The sequence below is a fragment of the Achroia grisella genome, unplaced genomic scaffold, assembly GCF_030625045.1.
Source record: "Achroia grisella isolate CSIRO2021 unplaced genomic scaffold, CSIRO_AGI_Agris_v1 utg308, whole genome shotgun sequence".
Taxonomy (NCBI): Eukaryota; Metazoa; Arthropoda; class Insecta; order Lepidoptera; family Pyralidae; genus Achroia; species Achroia grisella.
This window is the reverse complement of record NW_026712791.1, coordinates 786,867-805,068: the sequence shown is the minus strand read 5'-3', so window position 1 is coordinate 805,068 and position 18,202 is coordinate 786,867. Positions and strand designations below refer to the sequence as shown.

The window sequence follows — 18,202 nt, the reverse complement described above, 5'->3', positions numbered from 1 at the left end:
TTTTTATACGTTTGTGTATATTTTTGTAATGGAAATTAAATGCTTGGGCGATTTTTTAAGTCACTAGTTACTTTATTATTATAGTTAGGGTCTTACTCCATCACCAATCGATGATACGCGATTTTCGTTCTAAAGTTGATACGCTATCTTCGAGTTCGTTTTACGACAGACATAGATAAGTCTAATATTGTTCTGTTTAGGTTCTGGTGCTAATTAAACATAATTTGTACTTATTTATACTGACCACTACATACGCGAATTTGACTTACACCCATTGTATTCAGGTATATTGTCCGCGACATATATACAACGCCGCAGACAGCGCTGGCAGATACAACTAGTCTAACAATAAAACCTTGTTAATATTTCAGTTATTAGGTACATTAAATGATGACAATCATCAATAAAGTTGGTAAAATAATACTCAACCCACGTACAAATTATTATTTATACGCATACATATAAAAAATATTATAAAAGGGTCGAGGGCGAGAAAATCCCAAAAAAGGCCGCCACGCGGCGGATACCCGGATACCCGGGATTTCGCTTATCCCGGCTTGCCGTAATCCCGTACGCTAAATACATTGTATTACGTTCAAGCAGAGAGTGCTTTTGCTTTATTATAAAATAATTACGAAGATATTACAGGATGTAATATACCTACATAGAGGTAAAAACAAATAAAGTATGATTCGTGAAGACATGACAATGGTTCCGATCAAATACATATAACAACTTTTTTTGTTTTATCTATACGTATAAATAAAGTTGGACTGTCTGTTTGTAATATTGATGTAACCATTTTTACTACATGCATATGAATATAAATAAGCTACATAAACCAAAATATAGTTTTTTACAATTCCTGTCTGTGTATATGTCTGTCTGTTCGGCTAATCTCTGAAATGGCTGGACCGATTTTGACAGGACTTTTTTTTGGCAGGTAGCTGATGTAACAAAAAGTAATTAGGCTATTTTTATTTTAGAAAAAAAAAAGTAAAATTCCACGCGAACGAAGTCACGAGTACAGCTAGTATGATAATAAATTTAAAAAAGCACAATATATTTGTAATAGGAATATATAAATAAATTAACATGGGAAAACATGAACCAATGAGAATGAGAGAGAAATGAGAATTACTAGGAATGTGTGAATATGCAATATTATTTTCGCATTCCTAATAGTTCTCATTTAAATTAAGGCTGTAGGTGTAAAGAATTAAAACCACCATATATATTCTATAGATCGGAAGAAAATATTCGTATTTTAAAAATTCAAATGACGTACTCTGGAGTTAGTTACTCCTGTATACATCGTGACATCGTTCCCTTTAACTATCACATTATTTTTAGAGATACTTAGTAGATTAAGGCAGCTGACTCTTGACATGGTAAACTAGGAAACTACACAGGACGAGTCACACGTTATGGTAAATTTGAAAGTCTTGCAAAACATTAAAGTCGCCTTCCTTTATGGGGAGCATCGCATGTGTATGCGACCACTTGGCGCGGTCCGTCTAGAGATAATCCCATTGTCTATCCCGCTCGTACTCGCAGGTGTTGCGGGCAAATCCTCACCGCGTCCCTCTCTAATCCCTTATTTGAATCTTATCAGATCTCAGGAGATACACCGCTAGAGCTTGTCCGTGTGTATGTAGTTGTGGATTTACTCGCTAGGGTTGGCAAAGACAGAATTTTTTATTTATTATTTGTGACTTCCGTAAGAAATTGCTTGTAGTGATAATAGCGTCTTTTGCTATTACAGCACTGGGTACAATAAATGGTTTATTATTATTGTGTTTTCGTTAAATAAATACTTATTCTACTATTAATGTCAAATGGTAGTGGTAATCCTTTTATATTTGACAATATTCTTGAGTCTGATACACATAAACTGAATAGATATCAGTATATATTTCATTTGGATAAGAACTTACATTATTTTTATTTTAAATTTAAATGACTTCATATGTGTAAAACAACAAAATATAAAAAACTAATGGATTTGCGCGTCCCTAAAGTGCAGGCATACATTAAAGGTGCGTCCACACTGAATCCGCGATTAATGGGCTTTGAATACGCGATTGAAGCTAAATTTATGTTTCTGTAGCACGTCACCAGATTATACCGACACAGTGGCACGGACGGGACAGCTTTGATCTGTCTCCAGCGCATATACTTATACTCGATGGGGATTTTGTGAATTAATTATCCATTGCTCGCAGTGTATGTTTTCTTATAAACTATGTAAAAACAAAACGATTACGTAGTCTACATGCTAATTTGTACGACAATTTTCTAAACTACATTAAACAATTTAGAATATTATTAAATGATATTTTGATTTCAATCAATTTCAGAAAATTTCACAGTATTACTGTGAGATTTACCTTGCAACGTTTCAAACTGATTACAAATATATTATTTATTTATTTGAAATCTAAAATACAGCTAAAAATTTTCTGTACTTTACCATAAATTGCAATGTTATCATATATATGTCCACAATTTATCAATATAACTTAATACTACATACTACGACATATAATACAGTAACAACGAAAACATTTCGGATAATCGAGCAAAAATCTGGCGCGAATCGATAACTGTTTAATAAATTATTTATTATAAATACCTATGCGACGTTTCATTCATTTAATATTAATTGAGTACGCAATAATTCATTACATACATATGTGTCAATTAGCACACTTTTATTTCATATAACAGAATCCGATTATCATATTTATGGGACGAATATTTTTAATATGCCTATTAATTTTCTCGGAAACGCCATAATATAATAATGTTAATCACAATCTATCTATATAGTGAAAGATTAAAACGAGTATCTTGTTATACAGATTAGTCATATGATTTTAACATCATATTGTAACATAAATTCAAGTGTAGAGTTTAAAATAACAAATTACGCTTATTGATAATTTTAAATTAGTCAGAACTCTAAAATATTTTTCTTTCCAGATTATCTATTATAAGTATATTCAATTAATTATACTTATAGCAATATATATTATATTATGCTTATAGAAAAATAATTCCACCTTTTGTAATGCACTTTCAAACATTATTAATAAAATTTTGCCTCAACATAGTCTTTAAAATTTTAATATAAATGAAGTATATACCCCACTCGATGGTACATAGCCCATAATCTATTGATTATCTATTTACTCAAGAATGACATGGGAGGCGTCAGACTTAAAATACACAAATTTTACCTGTAAAGACAAAAATATCTTATTTACCATTAAATTATTCATGTTAAGACACGATTAACGTTAATAACGTGTAATAAACGAGAAAGAAATTAAAATAACTACGGAAAGATAAAATTCTCGTCTACATGGAATTCAGTGATAAATAAATTTAAACATACAGTATCATCGGATAATAAGTATTACGGAAACCGTGAAAGCTGTGTGTCACGACATCGTTGGAAAATATAGTGACGGTAGTTGAAGAAACTGCTAACACCTACTGCAATGAAATCGTCTTAGTCCATTCAGTCTCTGACCACAGCTAGTGCAACATAGTCGACAAATTGAGTGAGGCATTTTATTTATTATTGTTCTCTTATTAAGACGAGTAAAAAATGTGTATTATACACTTTTTTATTTTACTGGAATAACTAGTAAGGTGATGAAAGTGTAACCATCGCGCCTCTATAAAATCATCGTCATGTGACCCACGTTTTAGTCCATATGTTTCCTATCTCTGCACACTGCATAATCACTAACAAATTCCCCTTTCAATCTGAATTACAGCGTACTAAGTAAACTACTTGACGGCAGAAATAGGCGAGACAGAGTTACTTTGTACAAAGTATTAAAGTTCTAAAAAAAAACTTCAAATGTTCTGTTTTTTGTATTCGTCCTCTGTGCCTAATAGATATTTATTAATATTTTTTAACATCATTAATTTACAGCAGTTACTATAGCCATATTTTATAAAGGAAACAACGTGAATTAAAGGCTTATTTCTTGCGAGTGTAATAAGATAATATTACTAACCCTTTGTAGGGATTAAGATTTTGTTAAGGGCGCGGTCCGTAAGCCCAGCCAGACGGGGTCCCTGGCGATTAGACGAGGGAACGAGGCCTTTGCGATTCACTTCTATGGTTTTTATGGTGTTTCAGAACATAAATTAGTACTTAAACCTCTAACATTCAATTTACTAATTTTAATTATCACATTTATAATAGTTTTTTGACATTATTCATCAATATTTACATAAAATATTTAGGATAATATTATATGTATGTAGTAACTACAACATTCTTTTGATGGTTAGAACGAAAATGTGATCATTTTATTTAACTCCTCTAACTCTTATAATAATCTCAAATACCAACAAAATAAAATATTCTTCATACAAAAATACACACTTAGAAAATACATATAAGCCTACGATGCATTCCTCATTCCTTAATTAATTATGCAATGCATTCAAATTACAACCGCATCACCTGATTCTAATTTTAAATTTCAGAAATCAGAGGTTAATCAAAAACGATTTCTACTTGACCGACAGTACTGGCATGAAGTAGGTACAACCCGGACAAAGTCGGCTACAATCCGCGTGTGCCACCGCCCATAAGCCTAATCTTGACAAATGGTCCGGATCATCCGTTCCAGTACACCGTCCGCGCTTATTTGTCCACATGACTCGCCGCCACGATTTTTTATCGATTGATCAGAAGCTCAGCTGATTGCCTCTCTGTGTTGTTGCCGCCGGATTAAACCACACATTGACAATATGTGTTAGTGTGTTTAAAACGAAATTAAACTCGACCTCAAAGGAATAGTCGTAAAGGATTTGCATTACGATACGCGCACACCGATCCACCCGTGCATACGTAATTGCGTGTCACAATTTTTATGATACCATTGCCGAGCGATTAACAATTATAATGCACCGTGATAAAGAATATAGTTAGTACATTTTGTAATATTTAACTGTATACAATACGGGCTAGTGCGTTTGTGTGAGTTAAGCTGAGTGCATGCCTCAAATTGGGCTGAAGAGGAGATTATCTGAATGTGATTGATGGAAGACGACCCTCCGTACCAGGCTTGTTGTTCGGGCACGTAGCTACGTGGCATTGGCGTATGATTAGCGAACGATGATCGTTTCAATGAAAAAAACGTTATGAATAATTTACTTTTGCACACACTACAACTAATTATGGATTGTGTGAATATTTGATTTTGAAATAAAACAACCACCAACCATCACACCACCGGACAAATCCACTACTGCCAGCATTTCATATTATGATTCAAAATTACAGTATGGATATTTATTTAGACTTTTTACTGTATCAAATAAAATGCAATAGTCACTAGAATTTTATTGTTAAGAAAGACAGAACGGCATAAGCGGATCGTCATAAAGTTTCTATTAGAATGGATTATCATAGCAAATATATAAATCGGAAGCTCTATGTATACCTGGGAGTCATAGCTGCTAACAAAGGAGGTAAGCTCGACACGCAGCCTAAAGTACACATACATGTAGCCTAAGCAGAGCTCCCGATCCGGATGAGCGGGGATTAGGTGGCAGCGGCTGCCCACCGTCCGGGATACATCTCCTATGGGATTACCGCAATCCGGATTTCGTTGAATAACTTGCTAAACATTTACCTACTATAACCGATATATTTATACCTAATAATACAATCTAATTTTTCCAAACAATAACAGGAGCGTCCCAATTCGCCATAGGAACGCGCTGAAGTTATTGCAATGAAAATAATCTAAAGTTTAATCTTTGATCGCCAAATGTTTATTACTAAGGACTTGTTCCGAATTTTCATTTTGTTGTTAAGCTTTTGGTAAACTTGATGGTAAATTATTGCCATCCATTAGCATATGCAACACCAGGGAAAGCCTGCAACACAAGGAGAATATGTATTCCTGAAGGTTTCAATATAGCAGTTATTGATAGAACATCTAATTATTTTGTAATTAGAACACAATACTTTCTATACATGAAACATTTTTTAAATTCCATTAATTATTTTTTGGTTTACCAATACAAACAAAGTATAAAATATTTCCACTAAAAACTACAAACGAACTTTAAAATAACTATAACAAAATAACACCAATATTAAATAACATGTTATAACAAACTAAGAAATGCTTAACGTAGATAAAAAAAGACAGCTTCACTTTCTGACTTAGTAGCAAACGACGTATTTGTTTATGCTTGTTCGAGCCAACAACTCCTAAACGGGCAACAGGTCTCTTTAACTTTATGACATCTTATCTGTGAATCCACGATCCCTCATCCCGGTGTTCAACATAGTGAAAATCTTGTATACTTACGTATGTATCTATATAATATAGCCAGTAGCAATTAATTATTCAATATAACATCGATTTATTCATTCTCAAAATGGTCTAAGAGTAATAAAGCATTAGAGTTCGTATAGTTCATATTCACTTGTTTCACCTTGCCACTTGAAATAAGACCCAGTAACTATGCTACTATCGACCCCAAATAAAATGAAATGCTCAATTAACAGATTCTGTGAAAAATAAATTCATTAATTACGAAATTGTACACGGAAATGTAAATTATCATTAATATCATTTTAATAATACCTAGTATAATTCCGCTTGCATATATTAATCATGATTACGATTATGAAACTGGATAGTAAAATCAATGTGCACCTTTGTTTGTAACAATTCGATTGTATGACTCTAATAGTATAAATATATAATATAATAAAATATAATAAAAATTCATTCCAATATTTTAAAATCTTATTAATTATTAAATATATTATTAATTATGATTATTTTTAAGAATTTAATACATATCCAAATTTATAAAGTATTAAACTATTTTCTAGCATTCTTAAAATAATGTGAGAAAACAGTTTTTGTTTAATTAAAAAGAAGGAAAAAGGACTAGGAGGTTATGAATGTAATCTTGTATGTAATCTTTTCATATAAAGTATAATTTCATTGCATTTGGTTTAAACGACGCTTTTTTATAAATGACATCCTTGAACTAAAATCTTCACTATGTAATGGGAATAGGTACAATGATATCCGATAACCCAAAGGATTACTGCGGTCGGGTTTAATCGAAGGTCAGATAACTACGGAATAAAAGTTCTAAAATAGCAACCCTAACCAAACGGCGATTATCACGAGATGAATTGTCAACCTCACACAATTTTTGACTAATGATCAGACATAATTACCTTTTAAATTGAGGAATTATAAACAAGTTTAGCGAAATTCCATAACATTAATTAGTGGTATAAAGTTAATAATATCCAGTCAGGTGACCACCAATTGAGAATTGGTGTCCAAAGAAATTGATATTTAAACACACAAATACATCGTTATAAACACGTTCCTGTCGCTAAAACAGAAAAATAGCTATAATATGTTTTTGATGTAATCAATAAAAATTTTAACCGACTTTAAAAAAAATCATATCGATTATAAATTATGTATGTATTTAGATTTTGATAATTATTATTTTAGTCTACGACAGTCCCGTGTCCTCACGATTGAATTACTTGTCATATAATAATTATAACATTATTTGTATAACAAAAACAAAAATCAGTACTATGTTAATTAAAACTTATTTAAGTTAGTTAATCTTCTATTTAGATTTTCATATGAAACCAAAATCAAATAATATCCAATGTTAATAATAACCCAAACTAATTGTCTTTGTCGATATAATTTACTTGATACTAAACATTATGTATTATGAAGGAATACTAGAAAAAATAGTTTCTGATTACTTGATTAAACAATAAAGGTTTGTAAATTAAGTGTTAAGACAATTTCTTATAATATCGCCGCAATAGATTTCAATGAATCAAAAGTGAATCCTTACATATTTCTACTTAATGAAACACAAGTAAAAATTCTTATTCCTATATAAGTTTACTGAAGGTTAATCTCTAACAACCTTATAATACAGATTAGTTGTCTTCACAGCCGGATCCTCATAATGTAGAGAGAAACAATACAAACTTAGATCACGTACACACTCGTATAGTATACATACATACCCGGATCAGTCCTAAGCCGGATTAAGCGACCGACGGATCTGGATTTTACCTCGGAGAGGTCGAGAATATTATCGATTTCAAATATGGAAAACGAAATGTAGTATATTTATCCGGAATATAATTTTGTTCATTTTATAGGTATTCATTTTAATTTCTAATAAGGACTAATATTTACAGTAAAATCCAATTCACAAGTAACAGGTATGTATAATGAGAAACAGTATTTAATAAGTATTCAGAAATAATTTATACGGTACTAGCAATATACTGCGGCGCTATCCGTTTGAAGCTTGTATTCAACACACTAAATTTATGAAGTAACTCTCTATAGATAAAAAATATTTTTGAAATTCGTGAAATATTATTAATGTTCTTCTATTGAATACTAAAAATCAAATTTTATCACTTTATAATGTTATTTTTTACGTTACGTTAGTTAAATAATCCTCAAAAGGTGTTGGTTCATAATTTGCTAGTAAACAAAATAAATATGAGCTCTTTTAATTAATACAAATTATCCTTTATTTGAACATTATATTTTGTACGAATGACGATGATGCTTTGGCTGTTACTTTAGTTATTTTGTATCTCCTAAACATTAGTTTCTCATTTCAACTGTGACACACGTCCATACTACATAGATATCAATGACAGCCTCGGTGGTCTAGTGCTTAGCACACCGCTTTACTATCCGATGGTCGTGGGTTTTATTTTATGTTTGATAATGGAATGGTGCACCCCGCCTGCGCTAGCGGTTTACGCTGGCGGGGCACCAGTGGAGGATGATCAGATGAACATGAGGTCAGGTCAGTTAGCCCATCGTGACATATTTACCAGAAATTTGTCACGATGGTTTCCAGGGGGAACCGCGTGGAGGTCAACCTGACATGGTACTTTGCTATTAATGGGGTCATGAGTCCACATTACTAACAATTCCCTTGCCCCCTGATGGTCGTGGGTTCGATTCGATCGATTTACAAAAAAAATGTATCCATGTATATCAGTCGTCTAGTACCCATAACACAAGCTCTGCTTAGCTTGGGACTAGATGGCGCTGTGTGAATTGTCCTAAGATGTTATTATTATTATAAATATATTATAAAAAAATAAATTTATCCATTTAGTTCTATGATGTATAGTATATATTTCTTATTGAACATTTCTAAAATAGCGCACTAAAATTATACAGAAATAAGTAACACTAGCAAATCGATACCTACAAAAGTATACATAGAGCGAGGCGGGGATTGTACGCTCATCCGGATCATCCCGAGCCGGATCAGCCTCGTGTCGCCCGGAGATAATGCCGAACTACCCCCGTATAGCGTACAGACATCATGTGTGTCCGGATTTATTGTATCTACGCTCCAGTAACGGAAGTGTTGCGTCCAAAATTTAAATTCACTCCGATTTCTACCTACACTTGCCTATTTCCATACATGAATCTACCTGCACGACTATAGTGTACAGATATACACTATATGTGTTCGGATTTATTGATTCTACACTTTACTGACACATTCACTTCCCTATTACACTAAACATAAATATACCTTTACAACTCTTCTTCCGGATGGGAAAGTCTTTTTTTTTAAAGGACTGATAATGGAATAGTGATTTGCACTCACCTGCAATAACAATAAACGCTGGCGGGGCACCAGTGGAGGATGATAAAATGAGTATGAGATCAGGTCAGTTGGCTCATTGTGACAAATTTCAGACACCATATATTTATCAAGATAGGTTCTAGGGGGAACCGCGTGGAGGTCAACCTGACATGGTACATTGATATCAATAGTCCACATTATTAACAATCTCCTTCCCCCAACGGCAGGGGGTAGTCAGATGCATTCTCAGTTTGTTTCGGTGTTTCCTTCACTGCAGTTATTCAAGAATATAAATTAACAAACAGTTTCTTTTTGTGCCGGCCAGATTTGAATTGACGACATTTTAAAGGTAAGTTGGAGTAGTAACCCACTGAGCTACAACGCTCTCAATTCTATTTCCATTCGTTCATAAACCATGTACTTTATATTTATAAATATCAATAAATAAATGTAAGCTCGATTTAAAACCCTTGGGGGGTCTTGAGTGATCTACGACTGAAGATTAGCACGCGTTTTTAATCAAACAAACATAACATTTTATCAACCGACAGATAAAATTTCAATGGGAAATGCCAAATAAAATGATTTAAAAATATTCAAATATTGTTATTTAATAGGCCACCATCCGCGACATACGTACATTATAAGTTATTTAGATTCAAACTAGAAAAACTACCGTTGATTTTGGCAATAAAGCCATGCTTTACTAGACACGTTATGTCTTATATACAAAATAAAAAATAATAATACGGCAAATAAAAAAATATAAATCGGCTTATCTATATAAAACCGGCTTATTCGAATAACGTAGCGATAGCAAATAAGTAAGCTTGTACGCATTTTACTTTAACTTGTAACATGTTTTATTATTATCTTATTTAGTGACCTGACCCATATTATACACATGAGGATTTTTAATAAGTTATCACTGGGATACGTAAAACAGATTGGCATAAAGCAATTTATCTGTTTACGCACGTAATGACGATATCTTCTAAGAGCCGTGCTGTTTGTTTCATCATGTCAACATCAATGACGTGTAAATGCATATTGTAAATGTATTTTTTTATTCTTTTGCTTTGATATTCTCAGGATAATTTTTTCGGGTCTCAAAATTCTCAATAATAATAACAAGAAGAAAAATACTACTCAGGCAAAGCTGCTACATATGCTATAAAATATTAATTATAAAATGTCCAAAGGTCATAATATGAGTCGGTAGTGAAATAGTTCAGCCTCATAGTCTGTTTTTTTTAAACTTCTAATCTTAATACATGCTATGAATAAGACCATTACGTAACGGACAACTATCAGATTACTTTAGACCACGTTATCACACAATTTCACTCCAAAGATGAAGCGACTAACGAAACAAATTACAAGGAATTGCTAAAATACTCTATTAAATCGTTTGACCACCATTGTAAGAGTAATCTAAATCTTCTTCTTTTGAATAGATATCCATGAGAAGCAGTACGGGGAGAGAGAAGAATCTTAATAGATATTATTGGCCAATGGGAGCAATAGAATTGACGTCACCTCGATATCTTTGCGGTAATCTCTGGAAGTCATTGTGGTTTATTTTTAATAAAATTTTCCACGGCGGCCAATCTTACTTAATTTTATCCAAAGTCTTTCGCATTTCTCTAATGTGTCACCAGCGTATAGTATCAGAGACGAAAAGGGTATCATTCCATCATTATTCATAAAGAAGGCTATTACTATGATCATAATAAAATAAGTCGCTTTTCATACAAAAAAAAATAATAAATACAACTGACGATGCTGACCGTACCCAGGTACGAATTGACAAAAAGATATATCTCCGACGTAGAGCATAATCCGTCGGGCATTGTGCAATCGCTAATCGGCGCGGATCGACGGCGAGACGACTCAAAATTAATAATGATTTATAACGCACGATTAGAGGCATTAAGCATTAACTCACCACCGGCAACGGGTGTATGATGGGCTTCGAGCTTTACATTCGACTTTAGTAACTTGTTAGTTTCAACTGTACACGTGATTTATTTAATTGTGGAATATTAATATTGCTTTTGAGAACTGTAATGCGTTTGCAGATGTTTTACTTTATTCTGATCAGTCATTTTTGTGCTGTTTTATAACAAAGTATTTAGAATAACTATATTGAGCAATTTCATATATCGAAGGGAATATTAATGCAGTTACGTACTTTAGTTTTTATTGTATTATTTTTTAACAATGGATCACAACCGAAACTACAGTTTATCATTATTATTTACATTAATTGGATTAAATATAAGTTGATAGAGCTGGTTCAAAATTATCATGTTAATTGACGTTATTACTGAGTTAAAGATATGATTTTCAATCAATTGAGTAAACATAAAGCAGTGACATTAGTATGAGAATGATATTTGAGACCTCACATTCAAATCCTCTGTTAGTAGCACGCGGTCTACCTTATTTTAACTATTAGTAACTCTCTGATGTCCACTAAATCTTCTTAACTCAAAACTACATTTTTTGGACATTATTGTTCTAATATTGGCTCTTGCTAATAATAGTAGCGACGGAGTATATTTGATTTAATACTTGCAAAAGTCTCAAATCGCTTATTAAATATTATTTTTTGTATTGTATTTAAACTATACAATTGCATATTGAGACGTATACTTACTTTAGCTCTAATATCAGACGGGATGTCATGGATTAGATTTAAGGGGTAAAAGAACTAGAAAGGGACAACACATAGGAGATTTACACATAACAAAGAAGGACGAAAGACTGTAGATTTAGAGATTATGAATCATAAAGAGAGGAGAATGAATGGAAAATTATTACTTAGGGAATGAACGGTGGGTATTACAGGCAGGCGCTGTATGAGAAGTTTATAGATCCGTCGGTATAGATTTCATGCGCGTCGCAACGGCAAACTACTCGTGAAATTAGATAGCGGATTTAAGGGGGCTATTCATTAAGCGGAGTCCAGTCGAAATGAACGTTGATCACTGGAGCGCACCACGAATACAATAGAATGTACTAGTTTGTACCAAAATGTCATATATGATATTATTTTCTGCAAAAGTTGCACTTTATTATCTATACGTACAAATTAGAAATACTATACCAATTAATAATAGTTTCAATTTTGAATATATGTATAAAATGTTATGATTATTTGTATAAAAAAATGTTTACATTAAACGACAAATTACGACAGTTTATTCAAACGCAAGTAAAAATTAATACATAAGTTAGACAACGGATTTGTAATATTAAATAAAAGTGAAAATAAACTTAACTTTTCTTTAACTGAAATAACTAGCCGAACTTGACGATAGCGAGAGTGATAAAAAAATCTAATATTCATATTGATAATAATATTATATATGAATTAATGATCTTGTCTTGACTTGATGTATTAATATAGATTTAACGACACAATATAAGACAGAAATTTAAATGCACTAAAACGTCACAAAATTATTTATTTCTATTATAATCAATTGGCGGTAGACTTTGATATATCTTTAACGACTGTTCGTGTAAAAGGTATCAGTAAATCAATTATGGCATCAGATTAACGCTGAGATGAGCACGGATGTACAGACAAAAGGACGAGGGGACTACGCGTGACTATGAATAATGCTGGTAACTATATCGACGCCGACTTAATTGTTAGGCTGCGGATACGAATGTCAAATTACAACGACTTAACATGATTTCTCAGATCTACTTATTATATGTATTTTCTAATTAGTACACTTGTTTAGAAAATACATGTGTAATATGTATTTTCGTGATATGTAAAATCCACCCTATATACTATAATATACATTTATTTGGAAATCTGGATGTTACCCGCTACTTCGTCTGCACAACTTTCATTGCATATTTTTTTTATATCGGATAGCTTATGTCTTTTGCGAAAGAATATAAATATTGATCCATACCATCCGTACTGATATTATAAATGCCAGTTTGTCTGTATGTCTGTATTATGGCCCTGTCTTATCTATTTATCTGTTCGATACATTTGAATGACAAAATAGCTGACCGGATCGCAGAAAGGCAATCAAAGTCGGGGATAACGGCTAGTATTTTATACCTATTGCTCATTTACAAATATAACAATTTCAGAGTCGCAAAAAAAAGAACATCATCGAGAACAATTATTATAATCGGATCACTGGGTTCAAATAGTTAACCCAATTAGGTAGATATTAAAAAAAACGTATACCTACTGATAAGAATTTAAATTATTTAAGTAAGCTTAATTAAGTACACAGTCCATTTAAATACAATAAATTAATGGGATATCAGTATTAATCATAGCAAAAAGAAGTAATTTGTACCTAGCCGTAAATAATTTTATAATTAAGCGGAAAATTCAAGATATGTAATTCCTTTTATTAGTATAATTAAGTCTTGTATAATTACTTGACATGAATCTAGCACGAACAACTAAAAAAATCCATTTGTATGAAATTCTTAGTCTAATTGAAAACCGTATTAAAGATATTTTTAAAGACATCTGCTTTAGTTTTAAGGAATGCCTCCACAAATATAAATAACATATTTTTGAACGATAGATATCATATACATAGAGTAAAGGAAATATGAATATAATAAGAAGATATGGCCTTACACATATCCATTACCAAGTATATATTTTTAAAAAAGAATTTTGTAAAACATTAATTACTGTACCTTTATTATTATACCTTTACTCTATGTATATTATGTCTCATCAGATCAACACTACATTATTGTATTCGAATTGTTTTTAAAGAAACAAACATTTTTAAATTTTTATTTTCAATATATTATGTTATATTAACTATAATTTACTATTTTTATGTTATTAATATTTATTAATTTCATCGTCATCGTTATCTCAGCCCGGAAGACGTTACTGCTGATCAAAGATCTTCCCTAAAAATCTCCACGACGATCGGTCCTACGCTGCTTGCATCCAACGCTTACCAGTGATCTTGACCAGATCGGTCCACCTTACCACTAGGCTGCGTGTTCCGGTCCACGGTGGCTACTAGAGAACTTTACATTGTTTATTTAGTATTATATTTTATTAGAACTCACCCGATATGCTTTTGCTGAAGAGGTTATTAAAGACCTCCTTTTTGGGGGGCGTGTGCGGTGTGCGCTCATTGTGTACCGGAGCGGAGGGCGGACGCGGAGCCGCGCGTTCCTCCGGCGACCTCCGCGGCGGCGTCTTGCTGCGACGTAACTCCGATGCGAGGTTCTGCAACAAGACATAACTGGAATCAACTAAATTGTTAATACAAACATACACGACATTTGTCGTTTATTTATTTTTAGTTAATTGCAATTCTGTTTTATTGTATAATGGGATACAATAAAACAGATTTGTGAAAAAAATATATGAAACGTTTGTTCTATTACATCGTAAAAATAACTTAGTAAATTTTGAGTCAAAATCTGTAATTGGAACAAAGTATTTTTTTTCTCTATTCGTATGGTACTTACTTATATGCGCGTATATAAATTTTACTGTGGGTGATGGAACTATATTATTATTATGGAAAGAAGAAGTAGTAATTTATTATAAAGGACAGATAAAGGAACCAATATGACAATTTCATAAAATATTTTTCTGTATAAAATAAAAGGTACATTATAATCTTAAAAGGTGCACCGTGAACACATAGTAATAAAGTGTTATATTCAGATCACACTATAATGTAATATTAACTGTTGGTATACAAGCCTCTTCTTAGATATATAAATACATATATATATATATATATATATATATATATATACAGTAAAACTTACATGGCGCCACCTAGGCCCCCACTATATTATAAAATAGGTACTAGACAACTGGTAGACATATTTGTAATCGCCACTGTATAACAAATGAATAACGTCCATATTGATCGTGCTTCTTAATATTCATTCACGGTTTCAAAGATAGTAATCAAAGTGTTACGAACTTGCTAGCTAAAGACAATTTGGATGTAAATAAAGTTTACAATGGTTCCCAAGTAACGGGCACATAATGCCTATTCAATTCTATTGCGAATTGATCCACGTAATTCATGGGAGTCAGTAAAACAAAATCCCGTGGCACCAAGTTCAGCACTTTAATGAATTAAGGTATCTTGACACTTAGTCGCTACAATAGCAGATAGTAGGTGATACGGTGCGAAAGTATCTATCAAATTAGAATAACAAAGCTGCCTTCTCAAATTAATTTTATTTGTATTTATATAAAATCTATTATTATCTAAACGTAGGTAAGTATTATATTTATATAATTACTTACCTACGTTTATATTTTATATTTATATAAGAATATTTCAATGCTTAGTCAGTAGTTTTTTAATGATCGATAAACAAGAACTATCACAATATGTAATAAACTAATAATAATATAGGTACCTATCTATATTAATATTAATATATTTTATTTATTTATTCCTATTTAATATAGTGTGGTGTTATAGTGAATTCGTATAAGTGTGGAAGGTCCCTTACTCTATAACATGTCGGTACACTTGCATATAATATTTTGTATGCACCAGGCGATATGCATCGACCAAACGTGCGACTAATATATAAATAGTTGCACAAACTCGTACCGTTCATTTTCACATATTTTTGTAACGTAACTGTAACTTATTTTTATCATTACATTTATGGATCAGAGATTTCTTTTTAATTTTATTCCATGAGCAACTACATTTTAGTTTCCTTTTAAGGCAAAGGACAAGTCGGAGGCATTTTTAAATAGTATAAAGTTTCTGTTTCTTCGCTACTTTTTCTACGACACGCAACGGATTTAGATACGATTTCAATTCAGAGTTTCTTTTTCAGGAGGTTTCTATTTATAATGTATGTATATTATTGTGCGAAAAATCGTCAAGAAGAGATTGTATCTGTTTCCGTTTGAGGCGGGTTAGTCATCAAATAAGAAAAACTATATACAATTTCAAGACCACTGAGACATCATATTGATGTCTCATTAGCTACAGAAATTTATAGTGAGAAAATTATAAACCTAAATGTTTCTTTAAAATTAAATCAAATAAAAATCAAAAAATAATCCATCGAGTAGTTTTTAAAATTATCTCGAACTGACTAAACGTGACTAAATTTTCTTATAATATGTATAAAAAAGAATAGGTTGTCAGTTTTATTTTCCGTTAATTGATAAATAATGATAACGTAATGAAAATCATGACAAGACATAACTCCACACCACATCTCGATACAATACCTATTAAGGTTCGATCTTTTTCATTAACACTTCTACGACACTACGAAGTAGTTACTAAAAATAAAACTAAGTAGTATTTTTATTTCACTTAACAACAAACTCGAGCAAACGACAACGACAAAACATCAATTCTATGTAGAATGTTAATCTATTCAAAATAGACATATGGCTAAATATAGTTCTTATTTGAACGTAAAATAATACCAATTTGAATTTGGAGAACAAATGTAAGTTTGTTTACTGAGACTATTCCGAAATAAACTTTTCGTAAATCATGTGCCAAATTTTAACGCTTTAACACATCCCATATAAGAGATATCGTATTTCCACATGGGAAAAACGTGGCAACAATAGGTATGTTATTGCCAGATACATGAACGAGCCAATGTATAGAGAATATTAAGATATACAATTGTTTCAGCAATAGAATAATTTTTAATTTTTGTATGTTCAGATATAGCGTGCAAACGAGTGTATGGTTTATCTGATAGTAAGTGATTTTCGCCACTGATGAGCATCTGTAACTTTTTAGATCCTACTAGAACATCGGCCTTTTAGGTCGGTAAATGCTATTTTCCTTAAAGTTTGAAGTAGATTTTGATATACTTCAGTTGGAAGTTGATTGCGTATTTTTATATGATATTTATGGATGATAATGGAATGGCGCACCAGTCTAAGACAGCAGTTCATGCTGCCGGAGCTCCAGTGGAGGATGGCAAGATAGACATAAGATCAAGTCAGAATTAGCTTACCGCGGTAAAGTCACCATGAATTCATTAATAGTTTGCAGGTGGAGGTCAACCCGACACATTGCTAGCAATGTGCACATTACTAACAATCCTCTTCTACCCAGTAGATTGCAATTTATATTATGGTGGTACAAGGAAATTTAATTTGTGGCGGATTATTGGGTTTTAAATACAGAAGCTGGTATGAAATTATGCAAGCTTAAATATAGGAAATAATAAGAAGACAATCCTAGATATGACAGATATAGAATACCAGTATATATCTAGTAAATTTGTAAGTGGATTTTTTAATGTTCAACCAATAGTGAGGACTCGGAATGAGTGGAATAAACTTTGATATGTTTTGATCTAAGACAAGTCGAACCACTTAAGAAGAGTCGAGATTCAAATTGGACACTTGGGCAGTTGCGTCAGTCGACACAAACTGCTCATGAGCTACACTGATTACATTCATTGAACATTGTTACTACACGAGTTGACCGCACAATGGCGAATCTCGCCACGAATCGTCTTTTAATAAGGT

The 18,202-nt window shown here is 32.1% G+C and overlaps 1 protein-coding gene across 1 annotated transcript in view; it reads right to left on the bottom strand.

Moving 5' to 3' along the window:
* LOC131843414 (uncharacterized) overlaps positions 1-18,202 on the bottom strand; it is a 101,227-nt gene that overhangs the window by 42,815 nt on the left and 40,210 nt on the right. The window contains exon 2 of the mRNA XM_059192049.1: positions 14,767-14,929. Within this exon, the coding sequence (XP_059048032.1) occupies positions 14,767-14,929 (163 nt within the window). The remainder of the gene's footprint in view (positions 1-14,766; positions 14,930-18,202) is intronic.